Raw genomic sequence first — 25245 nt, 5'->3', positions numbered from 1 at the left:
ACATATCTCTTGTCCATCTTTGTACAAGAGTCAATAGATATGCAAATTCAAAACTATTGAATTGGGAAAATCAATCATTAATAATATTAGGTGAGTTGTAATATTCTCTATAATAAATACTCATCATAAAATAAATAATATCTGGAGAGATTCTACTAGGATCCAGACCGTCGACAAATAGGAAATATAAAAGCAATTTGTTGCATCTAAAAAAAAAAATCAATTTTAGCCTCCTAAATTATCACTGTTTTTGTATTTACACTAAACTTTAATAAATGACATTAAGGCCCCTTATATTAGAACATTCATATTCACCTCAACAAATGTTTAGCTAAATTTTAGCTAAATGATCACCTTTTTCTATTTTAGCTTATTACTTTTTTAAAACACATACATCAACTTAACATTTTAGCTATTAACTTTCATTTTTTATTTAAAATATTATTTATTTATCTACTTTTTCTATTCTCAAAGAAAAGAGGGAACAATATTAATTTTTTATTATTATTATCAGATATGCATTGTTGAGGTACAGTGCTCAACAAAGTTGTTGAGTCGGATGTAGAGTGTTTTTAATTATATAGCTCAACAAAATAGCCAAAATATTATTTTTTAAAGTCAGATGTGAGCCTCGTATATCAAATTAGATATTTTTGTATTTTTCTCTTCAGAATACCCTTAAATTTATTAAAAATTTACAAATTAAAAAAAAAAAAAAAAAAAAAAAAAAAACTATCGAAAATGGGTAGCCCTTTTCATATTAGCTCTTTTTTTTTTTTTTCAAATGATTATTTTTTATATATTTTTAATTTATTTATTAATAACTTTAAAAATATTTAAAAAAATGCAAAAAGTATTTAATTTCACAGTGATAATATATGAGGTATCGATATTTTGGGAGGAGTAAAATATAACTTAGACAATGGGAGTAGTTTTGACCTTTCAACGGTGATAATTGTACTGTTCCAGAATTTGTTCATGAATTTATAATACAATTGACTAGCCGACATTAACCGTCAGGCTCGTCAAGTCAATCGGACGCAAATTTCCACATTGTATTTATGAGTGATAAAAGTATCTACCTAATAGAAAAGCCCAAAGAACTCCAGCGAGGTTGTCTCCAATAACATTATTTTACTTGTTTTCTCATACATGAGAAGATTGTTTTCTTGTATAGATTATCTGCTACAAGCAGATGTTGATGGACCAATTTTCTGTTAAATTAAGTCTAGGAGGGACAATGTTTTTCATCCAAAAAGCTTTCCTTTTCCTATTATTTGTAGGCAGTGCGCTTATGAGCTCCATTAATTCCCAGCCAATTACCTACATTCACCACGATTGTGGAGATCAACCTAACAATTCATCCGACGCTTCTTTCGAATCAAACCTCACAGTCCTGCTGGGTTCTTTATCCTCTAAAGCTTCCGAAAACAACAGCTTCTACAACAATGCCTCTAATGGCATCTACGGCCTCTTCCTCTGCCGAGGTGATGTTAACACTAGTACCTGCCAAAGCTGTGTCAGCTATGCGGTTCAAAATATCACAAGTCTGTGTCTACCAAATATAACTGCCATCATCTGGTTCGATCAATGCATGTTAAGGTACTCCAATTCTAATTTCTTTGGAGAGGAGGAGACATCGCCAGCGCTGCTCATGTGGAATATCGAGAATACCACTTCACCCGACGATCCTAATTATAGAGCACGAGCTCTAATGTACGATCTAATAGCAAAAGTTGAAGGAACAGATATGTTGTTCCAGGTAGGGTCTAGCTCGTCTGGGAATAATGGGTCTGAGGATAGATTTGGGTTGGTGCAGTGTACCAGAGATATCACTGATACTTTATGCACCAAATGTTTGGATGACTTGCTGACTGAAGCCAATCGGTGTTGCGAAGCGAAGAGAGGGTGGCGCGTTTTGGCCCCAAGTTGCAATATAAGGTATGAGAGCTACTCATTCATTCAGCAACCACCTGTGCCGCCGCCTGTGCCGCCGCCTGCACCGCCACCGCCCCAACCTGTGTCTGTAGCACCACAGCCACTGCCTGATAATGGTAAGACTAGTTCAACTTTTCCGGCCTCTGCATAATTTGAACTTACAAAAATATGCATGTGCATCTAGGCCAATTTATAGATCAGTCATTGAGTTTATAGAATGTTAGAATATCCGGATTTCAACATAGAAGAAACAATTATGTTAATACCTAGTTTTGATAACAAAGTACAAGTACTAGACAATAAAATTTTTTGATAGGGACCGTAGTTATTGTAGTAGATCCAAGAAAATCAGTTGACAGGGGCTGACTGGAAAAATAAACAGATGATATATATAAAAACAATTAAGGATAATGGCATTCTTCAGAACTGAGGGTAGTAATTGGGACAAAGAAGCTAAGTTAGAAATTCACTATTTGTGCTGGCCATATCCCAATATTTATTGATTTATATATCTTAGTTTCAAGATATTGTAAGCAAACCTACAGTTGTATTGTATGATGAGACAGGAGGAGGAAACAATACAACAAAGATCGTAAGCATTACCGTATCATCAATTGCAGTTGTCGCGGCCCTCTTGGGTTTCTGGTATTATTCATCCTTTTGCAGGAGGAGAAGAAGAGAAGGTAGATTACATACTACTCAAGGGGAAACAAGCGAACTAATTCTATTTGATTTGTACTTAATTGTAGACTGCCACTAATTTTAAATCTATTTAATTTGATACTCAGAAGAGGAAATAAGCCAAGCAATTATGTTAGGAAACAGGGAAGGTTCACAGTCAATAGACTTCATGGACGGAAGTATCCATGCCAGGAATCAAGACAACAGTGGAGAAATGCATTACTTCAATTTGAGGACCATACAGGCTGCTACAAATAATTTTTCCGATGTAAATAAGCTTGGAGAAGGTGGTTTCGGCCCAGTTTACAAGGTTAAAATTAAGACTGACTAGTTTTTTTTTTTCGTACACAACTACACATGCATTTTTGGAAATTATTGTATAATTTGAATTTGAAAAATAGCAATAGTTGATGAGGATCAATCAATGGCATCTAAAGATTGTTATGATAATTTAGTTTTAGAAGTAGAAACTGTCTACAAGTGAACCGTAATGTTGTGACAGAGATAGCATTAATATATATATATGTCTACCATTACCATGTGATAAATTTTCTAATTTGGTTGAGAAAGTTTAAAATGCTTCCAGGGAAAGCTGATTGATGGAAAGGAAATAGCAGTTAAAAGGCTTTCAATGGAATCTAAACAAGGTCTTGAAGAGTTCAAGAATGAAGTTTTGTTAATTGTCAAACTTCAACACAAACATCTAGTGAGGCTCTTGGGATGCTGCTTGGAAGGAGGCGAAAAGCTTCTAGTCTATGAGTACATGGCCAACACTAGTCTGGATGCCTTCCTGTTTGGTTTGCTCTCTCTCTCTCTCTTCCCCAATACCATAGCCCAAATCTCCTAGCTATCTGAGAGAACTATTTTCCTCCCTGTTATTGCAATGCAGATCCAGCAAAAAGTGGAATACTAGATTGGGCTAAGCGCACAAGCATTCTTAATGGGATCGCTAGGGGCCTTCTATATCTACATGAAGACTCTCGACTCAAAATCATCCATAGAGATATGAAAGCAAGCAATGTATTGCTAGATGATGAGATGAACCCAAAGATATCAGATTTTGGCACTGCTAGGATTTTCGAAGGCAATCAAATAGAAGCCAACACTAACAGAGTCGTGGGTACATAGTAAGTCATTCCTCTTGTGTACATGTTTTCAGGGGTGGGATATATAGTTCATTCTTTTTGCACTTTGTTCTGCAAATCCTGTTTGGATGTCACTTTTGCTCTTATTGGTTTCGTTTTCTTCAACTGATTGAAGCCATAAATCATAATATTTTCTCCAATAGTGGATACATGGCGCCAGAGTATGCAATGGAGGGGCAATTTTCAGTAAAGTCCGATGTTTACAGCTTTGGAGTTTTAATGCTAGAAATCATAAGTGGGAAAAAGAATATGGGCTTCTATCATCCAGAGCATGCAGAAAGCCTTCTCTCAACTGTAAGTCTCCTCTTTTCATCGGTATATTAAGTTCAGAATCTTCAAATATGAAGTTTTTATTTACTGCATTGAACACATAACTAAAAAGAATATGAAACAGGCATGGCGACTATGGAATGAAGGCAAAGGAGTGGAGTTGATAGATCAGACCTTAGTCGACACTTGTCCTAGAAGTGAGGCTCTGAGATTGATCCATATCGCATTGTTGTGTGTTCAGGAAGATCCCAGTGAAAGACCTACAATGTCAATGGTCGTCCTGATGCTTGGAAGCAGCTCGATAAACCTTCCTCGGCCATTAGCACCTCCATTCTCTGTAGGTAGACCTCCTATCTTATCTGATCAATCTACAACAAGTGGAGCCATGATAAGATTTTCGGCATCTGATCAATCTTCAACAAGTGCTTCTACCTAGTGAAGAGATTAACTGAAGTATATATGCTGTTCCATCCATCCATTTAAAAACTTGAATTTTCCATTTTGATTACAGAATTTCCTTCCTGTCAGGGGATGCGTCATTTTCCTGCAAATAATACAGGGTATAGAACTGTAGTACTTCTATAAACCATATCCTACTTCTATTCTTGTAATAGTTTTTGCAGTAAATATATTTGCGTACGAAGAGGAACTACATTAAATTAGCACATATACCAAATTATACAAAGCAAATTCACACATAAAGGAAATGACTAGTGTCCCCAAATGAGTGCCGAATCTTATGAAATGAGTTTTGAACAGAGATGTAAAATGGCAAGGCTTAGGCGTTGAAGACTGTAACAGGCTTTTCATTGAGGAGGGTGTGGTGCTATGCAGAGTGGTAATTACTAATTAGACGAGTCAAAATATTCATTTCCCTTATCTAATTCTTTGCGGGACATTAATGAAAATGGAAGGTTTAAAGAAACTGAGAGAAGAGCTCATACTTATTTTGTTAGTATCTACGTTGTTCCCGTTACGGAAATAACTATTTTCCTACCTCCAAAACTATAAAGACTCGAACAACGGACTTCAATAAGAAGTGTTGATGAATCGCATTAGGGGTGGCCGGGTGTGTATTGCTCTGTTCGGTTAGGTAGAGTCTTTATCAGTTTGATTAATGGAAATTGTCGGTTAAATCAGTTAATTCACCATTTACATTTTGATAAGAATTTATTTCAAAAATTTCGGTTAAACAGATATTTCAGTTAAAATCGGTTCAGTTACCCGTGGGCTTTTTTAATTGTGCCAAAAATTGATTGTTTTGGGGCTCAAATTGTTTTTTTTTTTTTTGGTAAAATAGCTTATTGAACTAAAAAAATTTAAAATGAGCCCATTAATTAGCACAATAAGAGTCCACCGTACATATGTTCTATTAATAAATTGGTCCTAGAATCCGCCAACTAATATGTTCTACTAAAAATACCTAGCTAATGTCCTCGTAATCATCATTCTACTAAAAATATATATATTATTAATTAATTCGGTTAATCGAAAAAAAATATTTATGCCGATTAACCGAACTGAACCGACATCAGTATAAAAATCTTTAACCGATTACCGACCGACTTCTGGCGATAGGCGATTAATGTCAGTTTGGTCACAGTCGGTAGATAATAAACAATTGATTTGCCCACCCCTAAATCGCATACTCTAGTGCCAAAATAAAAATAAAAACCCCAACAAATATTAGTGTTCCCAAACCAAAAAAAAAAAAAAAAAAAATCTCATACTCTGTTGAGCATTGTGCTTAAATTGTTTGTTATCTATAAATCGCTAAATTCCTTTCCAAAAATAAAAAATAAAAAGGTGCATACTGCATGTACATGTTCTAGCATTTGGAAGACAATTAAATCATTAAAATTAATTAACTATAGAGTTTTATCCTTCTTCTTTTTTTGGTCAAAATTAAATTAAGGATCTTTTATTAATAGCACAAGTCTCTACAACAAAAACAAATCATAGTCACATGGAGATTGCATCACACAAAACCCAACAAAAACAAAATATAGATATCTTCTATTTCAGAGATAATGCAGATTAATAGCCTGGAGAAGATGCAGTACTAGTAGGTTCTCATATTTTGTATTTCTCTAAATTTCAGGTGTTGGATTGATTTTTGTGAATTTATTATTATTATTATTATTATTATTATTATTATTATTTTTAATGAATGATTTGATACTTGCTGAGTTGTCATGGATAATTGACCTATTTAATTAAAATTTAGGCCAAATTTAAATACTATATCCTTAAATTAGAAATACAAAAACTAAATTCAAAGCAGATTAAAACTTATGGGCTAAACATGATTTTTCCCTAAAAATTTAAGAGTAAATTATAAATGATCCTATAATTTAAGGTGAAAAGATAAAATATATTTATTTTACTCTTATAATTAATTTTCACTTCCTTCAAATAGAAAATGAAACAAAGGAGAAAAATTGTTGTTTGCAAAGAGTAATGATATAAGTAGAATTAGAGTTTCTTAAAGTCGTTATTTCAAATGTGACGTAACATTTAAAATCATAAATAGATCAAAATTCAATAATGATCATCTCAAATTCAATGATAATGTTAAATGACACATCACATTTGAGATGACTTATATCATTACTTGTTTACAAATCCTTCACCTTCATCTCCTACCCGTGGCGACAGCCGACAGGGACAACAAACTAGCTAGACCACTACCAGAAGTGTTAGCATTGCAATAGGTACTCCATTTGAAACTCTTCCATACGAAGAGGCTTTTCTGGAACCTGCAATAGTTTCCGATGGAAATGAAGACATTAATTGTAATTTATACATATCATCCACATATATAGCAGAAAAGAACAGCTAAGGTATACGCGGAAGTTACCTTCACTTGCAGAGATGGAGATGTTGAAGTAAAACTGGTAGTCATGGTACCACATAAAACAACTGGGACCGTATGTTTCCCACCATCTTTTGTTTCCAATTGTTGTTCGAAACGACGCCAACTGAGCATCCAAGCAGACGCCACAGTCACCCCTACTGATGTCTAGGCTGCACTGAGCCACGCCATACCTCTTCCCACTTTGTCCGACATCCAGCACCGCTGTCTGGAACATACGAGGCTGATTAGGAGCCGTGGAAGCAAGACCACCCATGAAGGAAAGCCCTTTTGAAATCGCATAAGGATCGTCGAAATCAGTGTCGTTGGTGATGGCCACTGAACTCTGTTCCATAATCCCAAAAAAGCTCTCGTTCGAATACCGTAGAAAACACCAAGTAAACCAGACCAAAACCTCTTTGCGCTTCGGACACTCGCTCAAGGCTTCTGCAATGGCGGCCTTTGTGCAGTTGGCACAATTACCGGCAGACATGTCGCCTCTACATTGCACGAGACCATACACCTTGTTGGCTTTCTTTCCGGTCTCTGTTTTATAGAAGCCGTCGGAAACAGGGCCTTTCAGAAGAAGGGTGTCGAGTAGATTCTTGAGATTTGTCTGGAATTCGTTCTCGGTGGTAGAATTATCGGCTCCTGAGCACTGTAAACCGGTGTTTGCATTAGAATCAGCATGGCAAGGACCAGTTGATGACAACAATATTAAAGCTGACAAAATAGCACCCACTATCCCAAAATGGAACATTTCCATCTCCTTGGAGCCTCTATTCTCTCTGAGAAATTGAGAAATAGTGTTGAATGAATCATGGGTTTCCTTAATTTTAGACTGTACAAAGTCAACTGCTCTTTGCTTGGACAGATAGATATACTATGTCAACCAGTATTAAGAAATAAGAATAGGCTCTCATTATGTGAATGGGTTACCTCTAAGGAATTCGATTAATACTGGTTGACATAATATATGTTATCTATTAAAGCAAGAGGAGATAATTTAATCAAGAATCCACATTTTATAGGGCTGATTACTCTCGAACAATGTAGAACCAATGGGCAGGTTATCACCATCCTCTTTGCTTCTTGACTGACACCAGTTTGTTCCTAATAGCTGACACCACATTTAGTAAGCAACAGAAATATTGACTGCAATAGATTTGACTAGAATTTTTTTAAAAAATTCAACCTATTAAATTAATATTTATTTTTAAAATATGTGATTTTTATATCTATGGAAACGAAGAGTACATTGAAATAACATTTACTCGAAGTAACATTTACTCAAAAGAGTCATGATACACAACACGCCGTTAATATATAATTTTTTTTTATAATTAAAATATTAAAATATTTTATTTTATTATTTTAAAATATTAAATCAACCAAGCGTGCAGGCCCGGCATTTCAGATAACAAAAAATAGGGGCTCTCCAATATATTATTTGGACATCGCCTATTAGAAAAGAATAAGGCTTATATATAGCGTCTGCCAAAACGGCAACGTTTACGTGCTGGCAACGTTTACGTGCTCTGTGGATAAACGATGATGAAGTGGTCCCCACATAACTGAATCACCATCGTCTAACGATAGCTTTGCACCGGAACCGAACACAGTCAAACCCATTTCGATCACATCCTTTTAAGCCAAGCCAAGCCAATCTCACTCAAAAGAAATGGAGCGGTCCGACCCGGAAAAGCTGATACTGGTGAACCGCGAACCGGACGGGATCGCGTTCGTGACGATCAACCGCCCGAAGGCGCTGAACTCGCTGACCAGGGCGATGATGAGGGACCTGGCCCAGGCGTTCAAAGCCCTGGACCGGGAAGACTCGGTGCGGGTGATAGTGCTATCCGGGTCAGGTCGGGCGTTCTGCTCGGGTGTGGACCTGACGGCGGCTGAGGACGTTTTCAAGGGAGACGTGAAGGACCTGGAAGCCGACCCTGTAGCTCAGATGGAGAGGTGCCGAAAGCCCATAATCGTAGCCGTCGGAGGGTTCGCCGTCACCGCCGGCTTCGAGATCGCGCTCGCTTCCGATATTGTGGTCGCTGCCAAGAGAACCAAGTTCATAGACACGCACGCTAGGTCTGTAGCTCTCAGCTTTTTCTAATTCGTGGATATCGGGTCGTATCCCAAGTTCTAATTGGTACGAAGTTTTGGAAACAAGGCATTTATTTTAATCCTTTTGGCTCAATTGCCATGCTACTTTTGTATCTCACTGAGTGGTATGCATATGTGCTTGTTCATAATCTCTGTGGGTGCTCTGATGCTGTTGATGCCACAACATAAAGGATCTATTTTTGGATCATATTGGAATGAGATTCATCTCTGTGTGACTATGTTTGTTAGTTGAACTGTGTGTGTGTGTTTTCAGACCCTTCGATATTCTTGTGTTTCCTTGAAGTCCCACATTGTTTAGGGAAGAGTTCTTACTTGGGTTAATTTTTGGCTTGTTTTTAGGACTTTCAGATGTTTTTTTAAGTGAATTTTTGTATGTGTTAAATTTTATTTTCATTGCAGGTTTGGAATTTTTCCTTCGTGGGGTCTCTCCCAGAAGCTTTCACGCATAATTGGTCCCAACAAAGCACGCGAGGTTTCGCTAGCGGCCACCCCACTAACTGCAGAAGTGGCTGAAAGATTGGGCTTTGTCAACCATGTTGTTGAAGAAGGTGAATTGTTGAAAAAAGCCAGAGAAATAGCAGAGGCCATTGTAAGAAATAATCAGGACTTGGTGATGAGGTATAAGTCGGTCATAAATGAAGGCCTCAAGCTGGACTTGGGTCATGCTCTTGAGCTGGAAAAGGTAATGTGTCTTTTGTTTATGTTGCACCGTTAAAGGTGCTATGGTCTTCATTTACTATGTTTTGAAGCATGGGATTTATTGTGTACATGTATTTTGAAAGCTCGTGCTTCTTGTAACATCACTTTAGGGTCTGCACCAAAGCCTCTCAAATTTGCATTAATTGAGATATATCAAACTTATTGATGACATGTGAGGACTATAGCAGCATCACTTTTATGGAATAGGATCTTTTCCAGTTCATTTGAACTAGATAATATCGAGTTAATTATATTGGAGGAGTATTATTGTCTTTTCATTTTTTGAGGGAACAAAAATACCTTTCCAATATGAGAGCCCCTACTATCAGGTTCATCCTAATAACACCCCTTTTGTAGCCTCCAATTACATCATCAATTTTAAAAAAAAAAATGCAAAAAATAGAAGTGAGAATAATCACACTAAATCAGAGGAAAAAAAAAAAAAAATCGTAGCCGTCAAGACCCAGGCCAGACCCATGATGTGGGTCCGGCGAGACCCATGGACCCACGCCGTGGGTCTCGCCAAACCCACAGGTCTAGCTGGCAGTGAACGCTTCAAACCCCGCCGGCCGTGACCCGCCTCAAAACTCGTTTTTAATGCCTCAAAACCCGCTTCTAATGCCTTAAAACTTCCAAAAACCTAGAGGTAGAAGATTAACTCTTTAGGAATTTTATCATCATAAAATCTAGTGTATTTTGGTCCAACTTATTTTTGTGCATTTTTTATGTTTTTGCTTATGTGTCGGTTATTGATTGGGGGCTGTAAAATAGGTGTTATCAGGATGATCCTGATAAAAGGTTTTCTCTTCTAATATAACTAATTGGATATTATCCAGTTCAAATGAACTGGAGAGGATCCTAATTCACTTTTTATGTCTGTGACCTTTGCCAGCATCTCAATAAATGCACATTTTGTACATGGAATGAAAGGAAAGTTTGGAGCATTCTCGTTGATATGGCTAGCTCCGTAGAAAAATGGGCAAAAAGTAGCCACATCCAGCTAGCCATTTTAGCTTTAAAAAAATTGCTAGCTACTAGAGTGCTCAGCAAATTTGTTTAACACTATAACTCATAATAAATAAACTACTAACAAAATTAATTTGATTTCTCTTATTAGGAATAGTGAAAGTTGATAGCTAAAATAGAGAGTAAGATGTAGATGCTTTGAAAAAGTGAATAGGTAAAATCGAAAAAAGTGATTCTTTAGCTTAGCTAAAATCTAAAAGAGACTATGTACTCAGTTTCAGTATGTGATTCTTTTCCCTTAGAATCTCTGAGAGTAGGCTTAAATTATAAGTATCACATAAATGTCGGCATTATATGTGAGTTTGAAATAAGTTATACCTGGTTCTATTAAGCAGTTGTTTTCTGTTCTGCATGGCCATATTCTTGGGCAGCTGTGGGATTTTTAGGCCACACAGAATGGGGATAAATGAAAAAAATAAATAAATTACTGTGATAGATTGTGAAAGTTCCTTGAGCAGTACTTACAATATGTTGTTGTCTTATTTGTTGGATGAATGGTTGGAATGTTGGATCTATTAAGAACTCTGTTTACGGTTTCTTATTTCTCCCACCATATTATGCTTACAATACTTCATTATATGTTGTGTATTGTCATTGTTATTTCAGGAGAGGGCCCATGACTATTACAATGGAATGACCAAAGACCAGTTTAAGAAGATGCAGGAATTCATAGCAGGCCGGAGCTCAAAGAAACCTTCTTCAAAGTTGTAGATTATCCATGTACTCGACCTCAGTGGCAAAAATAACTCCCAAAAGATGGGAATGTCTGCAATTTCTCTCTTCAGGCAGCAATACTGCATAGTCGGCTGTAGGATGCTATTGATATAATGGTCAAGTACAGCCCTTGCAACCTTCTTGTTCTTCTCTTCTCTTTTTCTTTTCCTCTCTAATCTTGTGGTTGCATCAATAAATGTCGGGTCCAATTGGATATCAATTTGTGAAGAATTTGGTTCTGATAATGAGAATAAGAGTGGAAGCAGCATACAAAGAAATTCAAACAATATTGTTGTAGTTTTTGTAGAACCTGTTTTGTTTAAGCAATACAAAGAAAGTTTTCTAAGTACTTGGTAGAACTTGGGCTGTAATATTTGGCTCTCCAGCACAAGGATGATGCAGGATGTAATCACAAAGAACAGCACAATGAAAGTAAGAGAATGGCAACAGAGTTTCACTAGCACTGTTAATAACAGCAGTAACTCACCAAAGCCTGGTAAAGAGGAGTCACACCTCAAATTATTCGAGCGAAGGGAAAGAAAAATGGTTAAAAACAATAAAGAAGCTACAGTATCTCTTTAAAATGCAGAGGCACAGTAGCAATATGTTAGTGTAAAGACTCTGAAGATAATAAGTTGGAGTAGGGTTTTATTAGCTAAAGTGTAAAGAATATGGGATTTTGGAGAATTTGTTGGAAATGCTATGAGCTTATCTAAATTGTTCCCAGCGAACTTCCCCTGTTCTTATCTCCATGGTAACTTAGCCTATTATGGAATGGGCTTTTCATTATGAATTTTAATATTCTATAATTGCTCAAACTCAAAGATAACCCGGTGGGGTTTGTAAAGGAGAAAAGTTCTATTTATTATCATTTGATGGTCATCTTTTTTGGTGTTTCTCGTTCTTTTCTTTTATTTTATTTTGCCACTTGTCTTTTATGATGATGATGATGGTGATGTTGCAGCCTGCTTAATTAATTTTTTAGTTGGACACTTTTTGTTTATTGTGTTACTTTAAGACATCACTCCCTCCTACTGCTCCTTTGTCACTCTATCAATAATTATTCAATTTAATTTGTGATTCTAAGAGATACCCTCTTTCAGATTTCATTATTATACTTGTCCCCAAATACAAAAAAAAACTGGACCATTTGGATTAAACTATATGGCACCAGATTAGCAGAAAATCACTGGAAGCTAAGCTGACTTTTGAAATCTCCAAAACCTAATTTTCTTATATGGATTGCACTTGCATAATGAAAAAGGAGGAGGAATATAAATAATAATAATAATAATAATAATGCAAAGTTGATGTGACTTTTAAAATCACGATTGACTTTTAGATGAATTATACTTAGATTTTAATCTTATAGTAATTTTAAAAGCCACGTCAACTTTAAGAAGATAAAAAAAATAAAAAAAAAGATGGTTCATAACGTTACTCTAACAAAACAAAACAAAAGCTCATTCGTGGCATCCATCTTAAGTGACTCATCCTTATCTATATCTCTCAGCCACAAAATTGATCTTTAAATCTTTGAAACTAAGGAACGAAGTTGACATACAGTATGTTTCACGATCAGACAATTGAAAGGAACCATATGTCAAGCAACAACTCAAATCGAAATAATAAAGAAGAAAATACTGAGAAAATTAATGGATGGATTGAACTGTCATTGGTACATGTTTTTCTCGATCCCTTTTTCTAGATAAGCTGTCACTTTCTTTTGTTTCAATTTAAAGGGAATGATCAATAAATTTATGCCAAGTGGAAGTGGGCAACAATATATTATATCCACTGATACAGAAAATCTAAGTATATCCTCCCCGTACGTTTTACCTGATACTAAATATCTAAAATTTAAATTTAATTAAATGGCAAGTAGGAATATGTCATTTCTTCCTTTCTGCCCAGAAGAACAAGATTATATTGTCCTAAAACGAGCTCCTAATTTAGTGTTGACTAAATGGTTTGTGGGTTCATTTTGATAAAAATAAGATGGTTTCATTTCCCAGCATCACACGTGATAATCAAGAATATTTCTACTGTCTACTTTGAAGTACAGCTAGGAGACCATATTGGTCAAGCTCGAGTGGACATGAGGATCCTACTGACCGGAGCCACTCACCGTTGGCGTGGGATGTGGCTTTTGACGTGTTACGTTGTAATTTAGTCATGTGCGCACTTAGATTTGATTGTGGGAGACCCTTTTGGGCTTAAAACTGTTCAAGATCAAAAGGATTGATTTGGTACATGTAAAGACACAACAAAGACGATCCAGAGGATTACTCTCCAGCCTCCAATCACTAGTGATAATAACACCAACATGAAATAAAGAAGCCCCCCTAATCTTTATCCTTGAGATTCCTCCACTTGATTCTGTCTCATTAATTAATCTTATTATCCGACAAAAATGCTTTCTTTTGCTGAATATGGGTTAAAGCAAAGGGAGGGGGAACAGTTCTTAATGCATGATGTGAATGAGTTATCCATGAAAAGATGGCACCCTAGATTGTCACTTAACTGTACTCCCCATGAAGTTCCATGGCTAAACTTATTGTAGTGGAGACTGGAGGGGTGTGTCTTGCACTTTACCAGCCATACGTAGGGCAGTCATCATTGTCCAAAACTTCATCTAACCCCTTAATCTTAATCAACTAATTTTATGTTTGGTTTATGTCATGTTGGATTCGCATATCTTGTAAACAATTGTTAATCCTAAATGTCGCGTGTCGGGTTTGGATCGTATCGAGGTATGGGTATGGGTATAAGACTATATAAGTCAATTCTAACTCGACTTACTTAATTAAACAGGTCGGACCCTTCAATCATAATTGGTTAATTTCGTGTTAAGTTCGCGAGTCGTATCAAAAATTGTCAACCTATATTCACTATCTTACTTGTATAAAAAAGAAAATATTTCGGTGCTACAGCTTTTACTATTTATAAAATTGAACTAGGATCCTCCAATTGAAGAGAAATTGAGAGGAACCGATTAGTTATACAATGACAGTAAAATGGTTCAAACAAAAAGTGAAATTACTATTTTACCATCATGTTATAACTAGCTGATTCCTCTCCAATTCTTTTCAACCGGAGAGGATCCTGATCCTTATAAATTAATGTGATACTGCTACGTCAATTATACGTAAGTTTAATTATTTAATGACGAGTAAACTGTTACATTGATCTCTATGAGACTTATAATTAAAATTAGAGAAAATATATTATAAGTCCCTAAGTCAACGAACCAAAATTAAAAACTCCCTTGGTTTTTTTTTTTTTTTTTTTTGACAATTTACTCCCTGGGTCAATCGAAACTACAATAAACTCCGTACCGTCAATTTTTGTTAACTGCCGTTATTTTTATTTAAACGAACCGTTTCACTTAAGTTCACTTCAGTCGATTTTTTGTATCCTACGTGTCCACATTGGACACATAGGATCAAAACTCACCATTTTGTATCATCCAAAACAGTGAGTTTTGGTTTAAACTTGAGGGTTTATTTTTTTGAAACCCCCAAAGAGCACGATCCAGATCGTGAACCCACCAAGCCACCTCAAGCATAGAACCCACCGACGCAAAAGCCATCGGCGACAAAACCCACCGGGGATAGTACCTACTGGCACAACCACTCAGTCTAGCGTTAGTTCTCCAGCTAGGGTTCTGTGAAATCTGAAAATTTTGATACAAAAAATTTTGGTTCGACAAAGGTATTTTCTGGAATTTGTTTGTGGGGTTTGTTGATTGACAGAAATGAAAGCCTTTTATAGTAGTTTTAGGAATTTTTTTGTTGTTTATAGTTTCTGGTGGCGTGTTACTTACTAATCTACATAGTGAGTTACTAGACTGGAGATTGTGAAATCATGTTTATTCCTAATGATTCAAAAATGCTTTCTTTTGCTGAATATGGATTAAAGCAAAGGGAGGGGGAATAGTTCTTAATGCATGATGTGAATGAGTTATCCATGAAAAGCTAGCACCCTAGATTGTCACTTAACTGGACTCCCCATGAAGTTCCATGGCTAAACTTACTGTAGTGGAGACTGGAGGGGTGTCTTGCACTTCACCGGCCATACGTAGGGTAGTCATCATTGTCCAAAACTCCATCTAACCCCTTAACCTTAATCTACGAATTTTATGTTTGGTTTATGTCGTGTTGGATTCAAGGATCTTGTAAACAATTGTTAGTCCTAAATGTCGCGTATCGGGTTTGGATCGTATCAAAACATAGGCATAAGACTATATAAATCAATTCTAACTCTACTTAATTAAACAGGTCAGACCCTCCAATCATAATCAGTTAATTTCGTGTTAAGTTTGTGAGTCGTATCAAAAATTGTCAACCTATATTCACTAACTTACTTGTATAGGAAGTAAAATATTTAGGTGTTACAGCTTTTACTACTTACAAAATTGAACTAGGATCCTCTTCAATTGAAAAGAAATTTAGAGGAACCGATTAGTTATACCATAACAGTAAAATTATTCAAACAAAAAATGAAATTACTATTTTACCATCATGTTATAACTAGTTGATTCCTCTTTAATTTTTTTCAACTGGAGAGGATCTTAATCCTTATAAATTAATGTGATACTGTTACGTCAGTTATACTTAAATTAATTATTTAATGACGAGTAAATTGTTACATATTCTTTGTAATATCAGAAATAGCTAGGTTGGAGATTGGCTAGGCACGATAAGCTAGCTAACATGTTGTGACACTGTCACATCAGCTTGTGAGCATCCGTACATCCAACTTACTTCTGTAGGGGTAGTCAAAATCTAAATGGCATGGATGCAGCGGAAGACTGAATTGACCCAACCCTTGCCCACATTTTCCTAACCTACGTTGCCTATCAAAACCTACCATACCCCACAATAAGGCAATAATTAATTTTATCTCATCACCTCCAATTGACATGCGACAAGTGGGTAATATTTACTTGCCCTAATCTGCAATCTGGGTAAGTAATCATTGATAAAATGCAATGAATTCAAATTAATTCACTGCATCAACCCATCAATTTACTTTTGTTTCGATTGATCAATACTACAAAATCGACTGTTTGACTCTCACGTAACCGACACACAATTTTTAGAGACAGATTCGTATACTCGATCAGTCTTTACAGTCCTTCGTTAAATGGTTCCACGTCTCTTAATATATATATATATATATATATATATATATATATGTATATATATAGTGGGTAATACGGCCAAACTATTCTGCTAAACAATTGTTGTTTTCAATGCTTTGAAAAATCATGTCGTTGGGTGTGGACATTTCTCATGGTTTCTGTGCTCTTTTTGCTCACATGTGAAGTGAAGAGTAGCTTTCTTCTGTTATGGAGCACGAGACAGCATCGAACTTCACTTGCAGGCTTCCGGCCAATATTAACATGCTTCCTGAACCACATTGAAAAATGAAAAGACTTAACTTTTGTCATTCTCATGGCATTCAAATTGTTCACTTGAAGTTTACATAATTTGGAATTCAACCCTCTATGTTTTGTAGAATTGGAGAGAAGATCGTGGAAATAAAAAGATTAACTTAATGTCCTTCGGGGTAGTTGATTTGGTTCAAATCTTTTGTGTTGTATATATGAACGTTATCCTGATTTTTGGGTCGAGAAAGATGAGTTTTGGCTTGAGGTTCTCTGCTCTCAATGCCGAGAAATAAGAGCTATCTATGTATTGGTTTGAGTTTGTTTGACGCAGATCTACTGTTTAATTTGAAAATTAGTCATAAGTTAGCGAATTTTGTATGAATTTAAAATGTAATACGTCATCTTTGATGCTTGTAATATAACCTCGTAGCTTCGACTATATTTGCTTCAGAGCTTTACTCTGTGTTGTTTTATCAATGAATGAGGTTCAACTGTTTAAAAAATAAAAAAACATTAACTAAAGCAAATAAGAAAATATTAATAGATTATGATTAGATACGAAGAGATTCTTTTTACTTTTGCTGAAAAAAAAAAAAATAGACTACCCTATTGGCTAGCTGCCATACAAAATAACTGGTGTTAAAACATAATCTTGGTTTTGGGCCGCTAAACGGAGTTTAAAATATATTTTTCCATTTTAATTATAATGGCTAGACAAGATCGGATCATAGGAATGACACTTTCAACGGTTTAAGAACAACATCAGCAGCATATTTTATTCCTATGACTGCAGACTGCCAGCCTTTCGAATCTCAAGAAGGTCATAAAAATGTTTAATTTCCATATTAACACCTGCATTCCAAAAGATTTACACTTTGTTATTGTTGAAAAAAAATAAATGGGTATTTCTTCAACACAAATCTCTTCTACAAAAACTACCCACTATCTCCCTCTTCCTCTAACACAAGTTTCCCCTCATGCCCTTGAATTTAATTCTGTTCTTAATTTCATCATAAATTAAGTAACCTTTTGATGTAGCGGAAGCGTTAATCGTAAAAAAAAAAAAGCACACACAATCAACACATGTTGATAGAAAAAAGAAACCGATAGTATTATTGATCAAAAGTTGTTTATTCTAATACAACTGATACTAATTTATCGTGAAACCCTAAAGCTACAAAATGATAAAATCTTCTAACAAACAAAGAAAGGAAAAATATAATAACTATGTAAATACTTGACCAACATTAAAAGAAATCGAAATGTGAGAACCTTCTAGATGGGAATTTAGAAAAATTAAGGAAAGATATTATGCAAAATATCTTTTAAATCATAATCTGTCAATTAATTTCTTTTTTCCTTCTTGGGCATCAATCTCGATGGCATTTAGCACATGATTTATTAATTAATTGTTCGGAGATACTGAAAGTCCACCTGTAACCTCTTGCTCCTCTTCGACTCACCTGTAATATATGATGCCTTTTCGTTTTGTACTTCCACCTCCGAGTGTTGGCGGACATCATGCTCACATGGAGCCAATGGTATTAGATGTCCCACTTAAAGTAGGTTTTTTTTTTTTTTTTTTTTTTTTAAGTAAAAGGGTAGACCCGAAATACCAATTGTAAATATCATACTTGGGTAAGACCAATTGTCAAAACCTATTTTTTGGTTTCAACAGTAAAACCTTTTTGTCCGAACTTGTTAATAACATGTCGGTAAAACCCTTTGTCCAACGGTAGGATTGCTCTTGCATAAGCCGTTAGCAATCCTGATGGTAATACAAGCCCCCTCGACAATAAGAGTCCCTTGAGATGAAGATGGACATCACATTTTTTTCAAAATTAAAATGTTACTTTATTCTAGTATTGCAAGCAAGGATAACAAACAAATGAGTGGGTACAAAATGGTTCCAACTTTCAAGTCTTCCCAATTCTGATCCTAATCCCCATCAGTCTTTTTTTTTTTTTTTTTTTTTTACATGTCCGCACAAGAAGGGAAGGGGGATTCGAACTAGTGACCTCAACTTCATTAAGTGTGGTCCCAGCCGATTGAGCTACCTCTTGAGGACATCTCATCAGTCTTTCTTTAACGAAAAATCAAAGTAAATTATTTTATAAATCTAAAGAAAATATCTCCACTGCAAAATGTCTTCTTTTAATTATATTTTTATCAACCAGTGGGTATGTGCTTACCGACCATTATATTGAATAATATTAATTACTAGACACATCGCAGCCATTTCCTGTTGTCTAGTTGATGTGGCCAATTCTGTCATCTTCCACACAAATGTCATGCAACACCTCCTCCTTGCTCTTATACAAGACACTGAGGATAGTTCATCTGGAGACAACATCATCAAAAACTCCTCCCCACAAAAAAACACCACCAAGATTCAAGAACTCCCAAACAAATGAAGAACCATAGTACTCTTTCTTGGTTTATTCTTCCCCTAATCCTCTTCATCACCTTCAATCACTCCCATGCAAAACAAACAGAATCCATTTCCAACACCCTGAGAATCGAGCACTTGCTAAACAAATTTTATCAATGGAGGAGTCAGCAGACACAAGAGAACCAACTAAAATTAGCAACCCCTGTTGTTGTAGCAGGGGTTCTATGCTTCATAGCCGCCTCTATATCTAGCGCAGGAGGGATTGGCGGCGGGGGGCTTTTCATACCCATATTAACTATTGTGGCAGGCGTAGACCTCAAGACAGCTTCAAGTTTGTCAGCTTTCATGGTCACAGGAGGGTCAGTTGCAAATGTTATGTGCAACCTGCGCAGCACTTGCCCCAAATATGGTGGCAGGACATTGATTGACTTTGACATAGCACTTCTGTCGGAGCCATGTATGTTGTTAGGAGTCAGTATTGGAGTGATTTGCAACCTTGTCTTCCCAGAATGGCTTATTACTATGCTCTTTGCTACTTTTCTTGCTTGGTCTACCTCAAAGACCTGTAAAAATGGTGTTCTGCACTGGAAAATGGAATCTGAAGAGCTGAAAAGAAATGGGTGTGAAACATTAGAGAAGAGGTCGGATGAAAGTGAAGGGATTGAAGCTACTAAAGAACCTCTTTTGGGTGTGAAAGGAGATTGCAAATTGAGGTTTCCATGGATGAAAATGGGGGTCTTAGTTCTTGTCTGGTTTTCCTTCTTTACTCTCTATCTTCTCCGTGGCAATCGGCAAGGACAGGTACGGCTGCTAGCTCCATTTCTAATCATATATCCTTCTTGAGGATAATCTTAATCTTCAAAATTAACAACAATTACATTGCATACTTTTTTGAATTGAATGCAAAATCCAGCGATAGACCATTAACTAGTGTGTAATTAATATGTTACTTTGCTAAGTGATTGTATAGCTTTTTTGCTTTTCGCTTAAGCAAATCTAGAGACGGATTCAAAGCAGTGAAATTACTACCATGTAGTTTGGGAATCCCACGGGCCACGGCCACTAGCTTCGTGGTCCGCTGGAATCGACGCCCACCATAAGGGAAAGCTGCATCCAGGACTGGACCAGGAGGCTAGAGGGTCTTTTTACTTTATTTTATTTTGTTTTAAATATATTAAGAAATATAGTGATCTGTGAAAACATAAATATTTGAAGCCACATCAAGAGTCTCTTTCTCTTAACAATACAAATGGATTAAGATTTAAGATATCCCTTCATTCCCTAAATTTCCCGTGTCTCACAATCTACACTCATAACTGAGTAATGTTAGGGATCATCTTTTTATCCTCCTAAAGCTAATGTAGCTTTTAAAATCACTATTAAATTTTAGATGAATCATACTTGAATTTTAATACAACACATCAACTTTAAAAAGATAAAAAGATGGTCTTTAGCATTACTTCTATATTCTTTTTATAAATTAAATGGCATGTCTTTTAATGCGTGGTTCGAAATATGTGCAGGGTATAATTGAAATAGAACCTTGTGGAGCGGGTTACTGGATTATCTCATCACTCCAAATTCCTCTTGCCATGACTTTCACCGCCTGGATCCTATGCAAGAAGGAGCGCGTTCAACATCAGGCTTCCAATCATGAGGTGCTTGACAAAAAGGATTGAATATCAGTTTTCCATGATTTATTTGGTTCAAATTCTTCATACTTCTAAGAACAAAATTAATTAAATCATTTAATTAATAATCTAACATAAACTTTTACTCTTTTGTGAAGGATGAAGATCAAGACCTGATTAGAGAAGGACCATCAAACAAGCTCATCTTCCCAAATATGGCATTATTAGCAGGTATTTTAGGTGGTGTGTTTGGAATTGGAGGTGGAATGCTTATAAGCCCACTTCTTCTTCATGTTGGGATAGCGCCAGAGGTGACCTTCATTTCCATCTCTAAAAAATTCTCTGTTCATCATGTTCACTTTATACTGGCAGGAATTCTTTTTTTTTTTTCTCTTAATGTTTTGGTGCAGGTAACAGCGGCAACATGTTCTTTCATGGTTTTCTTCTCTTCAACCATGTCGGCATTCCAGTACGTGTTGCTGGGAATGGAACACACAGATGCTGCCCTCATCTTTGCCATCATTTGCTGTGCTGCTTCGTTCCTTGGATTGGTAGTGGTGCAGAGAGCAATTCAAGAATATGGGAGGGCATCTCTCATCGTATTCTCTGTTAGCATTGTGATGGCTTTGAGTACCGTCCTGATGACTACCTTTGGAGCTGTAGATGTTTGGAGGAGCTATGTTTCTGGGAAATACATGGGATTCAAATTACCCTGTTAAGAACAATTTTTGTAAATAGGTTCCTAATAAGTTTTTCGGTTAAGCTACAAAGAATTTTGTTTTCAAATGAAGGGAAATAAGTACTAATTAAACAACTTGCTGGCAGAAATCAACTACAAATACTGAAGGTTCGGTCAGCAAATAAAATAAACTAACATCATAATGGATGTCTTCCAACATCTTTTTTTTTATGACGTTGAATCCCTTCAAGACAGAACCACTTCTCAACTCATCATTGTCAGGTAAACGTTGGATACACGATCCCACCTCCAATAACCATATATTTGTTGAGTGAGGATTTGAACTGTCCAACTTGTAATATTAACCAAACAAGCCGACCATTCAAGTTGCCACTTGTTGGCTTGAGACCTTCCAACTTTTCCCTACAAACCATGTGCATACATTTATTCTAGAACAATTAATAAGAGATATGCTTGACCAGTCAAAAATGGTACCTAGATTACCAATTCGGTTAATAAAATTAACCTACAAGCTGTTCCAACAAATCAACGACCAATGGGATTTCCCAACATCTTAAATAACATTTGTCATCCGCCTAATCCAGTCTTATTATTGCAAACTTGATAGAAATAGAAATAACAAGAGACTTCAGTGACTTCACAAACAAAGGCTTCCTTGTGCACAAGAAATGCAGACAAAAAAAGAAGCCCCGGCACCTTATGCAACTGGGGGGCGGAGGACATGGTCTTGTGAGATATCAAAAGAAGCCAGCGGCATGAACTGTCACATGGAAACCCATGAATGGCACCAGCTTGCTGGGGCAAACAATGGTGCTGGGATTGCAAGAGGATGAGGCAAAAAGCCTGGTTGAGTAGTCAAAGCTTTTACTTGCCTGTCTTAAGCCTCTGTTTCTCATCACGAAGCTAATTCTTCTCTGCCTATACAAACAAAGCTCCACTCAGCGTGACCAAAACAAATTGAATGTGCAACTTGCCCGTTTTCCTTATGGATACTTTGCAGCACTCAGATATATAGAATAATTCCAAACACTAGGTGCATTTTCCATATCCCTTCTAAAGAGAAAAAAAAGAAAAAACTGAAACAACAAAACACCAGCGCACCTTCATTTCATTAATCTTGTCCTGTAGACTCCTTCAACTTCTGGGCTTCACCTCGTAATTGAGTTATTAATGTTTGTACAACTGTAGTAGACTAAAATCAATTTTAATAGATACTTAATTCTGACGGTTAAATTAAATTATAGTAAATGATTATTTAATTATAACTGTTAAATCGTGTTACTAACGGTTATGATCTTGACCATCCAAAATTGAAAAGTCATGATCAGATCGCTCTAAGCTTTGATGCTTCGTGCCAGATGCTCCACTAGCGGGTCCAATGCCTAGTACCGTACTAGATTATATGTACAAGTATATACAACCCAAGCATAACTTTAAAGCAAAAGCTTAAACTGTGTTTGGACCTTATAAATACCAATTACACTTTCTCTTTTACTAATGTAGAACTCTTTTCATTCGATACTTTTTAAAAACTTTCTTCTGCTGTGCTGTATATACGTCTTTCGGTGATTCTTCTCCCACTTCTCACAGTCTATTTATATTAATTTTGAGAAAATGAGAAATAGTGTCGAATGAATCATGGGTTTCCTTAATTTTAAACTATAAAAAGTCAACTGCTATTTATTTTTATTTTTTCTAATTTAGTCAACTGATATGTTATGTCAACCAGTATTAATGAATTCCTTTAAAACTAATGGGCTTTCCTTACGAATTAAAGGAATTAGATTAATACTTGTTGACATAATATATCTTATCTGTCAACGCAATAGCAGATAATTAATTTAAGGGTAAAGTCCACTTAATCCCTTCAAATTATCACTCTAATGACTATTTACTCCCCCAACTATTAATTACGACAATTTATTCCCCAAATTACCAAATATTAATTAAGATAATATATCTTCTCGTCTCGGTCAACGCAAGAGCAGATAATTAATTTAAACATAACATCACCATATTTTATTTCTCTGACTGCAGGCAGCCTTTCGAATCTCCACAAGGTCATAAAAATGGTTAATTTCCACATTAACACCTTCATTCCATAATATTTACACTTTCTAGTTCTTGAAAAATAATAAATGAGTATTTCTTCTACAAAAACTACCCACTACCCCTCGATCTTCCTCAGTTCCTCTAACACAAGTTTTCCCCACATGCCCTTGCATTTAATTCTCTTCTTAATTTCATCCTAAATTAAATAACTTTTTTCTTTTTTCAAAATTAAACTGAAATTTTATTCTATTATTGCTACCAAGGATAATAATCAAAAATCATAGACCATTATTTTATAAAGCTTGGAAAATATCTCCATTTGAAAGTTTCTTCTTTAATTATATTTTTATCAACAAGTGGGTTTTTGTTTACCGACCATTGTAATCTTCAACTATCAAATACGCTACCATTTGAGTATTCCCCAAGCAAAATACTTGGACAAAAAGAAAATACAAAAATATCCCTAATCTTAGAGTAATGCTATAAGTCACTCTTATATTCTTCTTATATCATTTCAAAAATAATGTATTCTTGAAGTGACACAAGAGAAATACAAAAGTGAATTATAGAATTACCCATAAACTTGTAGACAGCGTAAAATAGTTGTAGACAAAGAAATAATCGTCAACTACTATGCTTGATTCTTTTCATTCTTGTGTAGATCTTTATTCACATAATATTCTTGATTCTTGCCATCTTTGTCTTTATCTTTTCTGTTTAGATACTTTAATAACAAACCCCTTACATTTTGAGATATCTTTTAAAACCACAAATTATTCTTGCAAAATCATAATTCCAAACACACTCTAAAACAGATTTGACCAAAAATAGGTAAATCTGGCCCGGGTCAACCTCTTCCTTGCTCTTATATAAGAAGACACTGAGTACAGTTCATCTGGAGACAACACCATCAAAAGCTCCTCACAAAAAATTTAAAAAAAAAAAAAAAAAAAAAAAAAAAAAAAAAAAACACCATCAACATTCTAGAACTCCGAAACAAATGAAGAACCTTAGTACTCTTTGTTGGTTTATTCTTCCCCTAATCCTCTTCATCACCTTTAATCATTCCCATGCAAAACAAACAGAATCCATTTCCAACTCCCTCAGAATCAAGCACTTACTTATAAACAAATTTTATCAATGGAGGAGTCAGCAGAGACAAGAAAACCAACTAAAATTAGCAACCCCTGTTGTTGTAGCAGGAATTCTCTGCTTCATAGTCGCATCTATATCTAGCGCAGGAGGGATTGGCGGCGGCGGGCTTTTCATACCCATATTAACTCTTGTGGTAGGCGTAGACCTCAAGACAGCATCAAGTTTTTCAGCATTCATGGTCACAGGCGGGTCAGTTGTAAATTTTATGTGGAACCTGCGAAGCACTAATCCCAAATATGGTGGCAGGACATTGATTGACTTTGACATAGCACTTCTGTCGGAGCCATGCATGTTGTTAGGAGTGAGTATTGGAGTGATTTGCAACCTTGTCTTCCCGGAATGGCTTATTACTATGCTCTTTGCTACTTTTCTTGCTTGGTCTACCTCAAAGACCTATAAGAATGGTGTTCTGCACTGGAAAATGGAATCTGAAGAGCTGAAAAGAAATGGGCGTGAAACATTAGAG

The 25245-nt window shown here is 35.8% G+C and overlaps 4 protein-coding genes across 4 annotated transcripts; 3 read left to right on the top strand and 1 right to left on the bottom strand.

Annotated features, from left to right (window-relative positions):
• The first annotated feature begins 1109 nt into the window (after positions 1 to 1109).
• On the top strand, positions 1110 to 4696 carry LOC132168767 (cysteine-rich receptor-like protein kinase 10). Its single transcript, XM_059579800.1, has 7 exons — positions 1110 to 2054; positions 2505 to 2621; positions 2727 to 2929; positions 3206 to 3416; positions 3509 to 3746; positions 3908 to 4058; positions 4159 to 4696. Exons 1-7 carry the CDS (start codon positions 1196 to 1198, stop codon positions 4468 to 4470), a joined length of 2091 nt encoding a protein of 696 aa, XP_059435783.1. The 5' UTR covers positions 1110 to 1195; the 3' UTR covers positions 4471 to 4696.
• LOC132170019 (cysteine-rich repeat secretory protein 38-like) lies at positions 4540 to 8520 on the bottom strand. The gene is made up of 4 exons (XM_059580944.1): positions 8422 to 8520; positions 6895 to 7771; positions 6726 to 6793; positions 4540 to 4578 (listed from the first exon to the last, which is right to left on the bottom strand). Exons 1-4 carry the CDS (start codon positions 8518 to 8520, stop codon positions 4540 to 4542), a joined length of 1083 nt encoding a protein of 360 aa, XP_059436927.1.
• On the top strand, positions 8399 to 11803 carry LOC132168498 (probable enoyl-CoA hydratase 1, peroxisomal). The gene is made up of 3 exons (XM_059579488.1): positions 8399 to 8979; positions 9415 to 9697; positions 11347 to 11803. Exons 1-3 carry the CDS (start codon positions 8570 to 8572, stop codon positions 11449 to 11451), a joined length of 798 nt encoding a protein of 265 aa, XP_059435471.1. The 5' UTR covers positions 8399 to 8569; the 3' UTR covers positions 11452 to 11803.
• Positions 11804 to 19116: 7313 nt separating this feature from the next.
• On the top strand, positions 19117 to 21691 carry LOC132171743 (sulfite exporter TauE/SafE family protein 2-like). Its single transcript, XM_059583134.1, has 4 exons — positions 19117 to 20042; positions 20765 to 20899; positions 21031 to 21183; positions 21283 to 21691. Exons 1-4 carry the CDS (start codon positions 19260 to 19262, stop codon positions 21589 to 21591), a joined length of 1380 nt encoding a protein of 459 aa, XP_059439117.1. The 5' UTR covers positions 19117 to 19259; the 3' UTR covers positions 21592 to 21691.
• The last annotated feature ends 3554 nt before the right edge of the window (positions 21692 to 25245 follow it).

Source organism: Corylus avellana, chromosome ca2, assembly GCF_901000735.1.
Source record: "Corylus avellana chromosome ca2, CavTom2PMs-1.0".
Taxonomy (NCBI): Eukaryota; Viridiplantae; Streptophyta; class Magnoliopsida; order Fagales; family Betulaceae; genus Corylus; species Corylus avellana.
Note: the sequence above shows the minus strand (reverse complement) of the source record. Positions and strands in the feature narration are given on the sequence as shown.

Excerpts from the sequence above, each read along its gene's own strand:
- LOC132170019 (XM_059580944.1), bottom strand. The coding sequence starts at position 8,520 with ATGGGTTTGACTGTGTTCGGTTCCGGTGCAAAGCTATCGTTAGACGAT. Across the intron at positions 7,772-8,421 it reads ATCGTTTATCCACAGAGCAC|TATATCTATCTGTCCAAGCA; the intron begins GTAAACGTTGCC and ends TGGTTGACATAG. Across the intron at positions 4,579-6,725 it reads TTGCAATGCTAACACTTCTG|GAAAATGACGCATCCCCTGA; the intron begins GTAGTGGTCTAG and ends TATTATTTGCAG.
- LOC132168767 (XM_059579800.1), top strand. The coding sequence starts at position 1,196 with ATGTTGATGGACCAATTTTCTGTTAAATTAAGTCTAGGAGGGACAATG. Across the intron at positions 2,055-2,504 it reads ACAGCCACTGCCTGATAATG|GAGGAGGAAACAATACAACA; the intron begins GTAAGACTAGTT and ends ATGATGAGACAG. Across the intron at positions 2,930-3,205 it reads GTTTCGGCCCAGTTTACAAG|GGAAAGCTGATTGATGGAAA; the intron begins GTTAAAATTAAG and ends AAATGCTTCCAG.
- LOC132171743 (XM_059583134.1), top strand. The coding sequence starts at position 19,260 with ATGAAGAACCATAGTACTCTTTCTTGGTTTATTCTTCCCCTAATCCTC. Across the intron at positions 20,900-21,030 it reads ATCAGGCTTCCAATCATGAG|GATGAAGATCAAGACCTGAT; the intron begins GTGCTTGACAAA and ends TCTTTTGTGAAG. Across the intron at positions 21,184-21,282 it reads ATGTTGGGATAGCGCCAGAG|GTAACAGCGGCAACATGTTC; the intron begins GTGACCTTCATT and ends GTTTTGGTGCAG.
- LOC132168498 (XM_059579488.1), top strand. The coding sequence starts at position 8,570 with ATGGAGCGGTCCGACCCGGAAAAGCTGATACTGGTGAACCGCGAACCG. Across the intron at positions 8,980-9,414 it reads TTCATAGACACGCACGCTAG|GTTTGGAATTTTTCCTTCGT; the intron begins GTCTGTAGCTCT and ends TTTTCATTGCAG. Across the intron at positions 9,698-11,346 it reads ATGCTCTTGAGCTGGAAAAG|GAGAGGGCCCATGACTATTA; the intron begins GTAATGTGTCTT and ends TTGTTATTTCAG.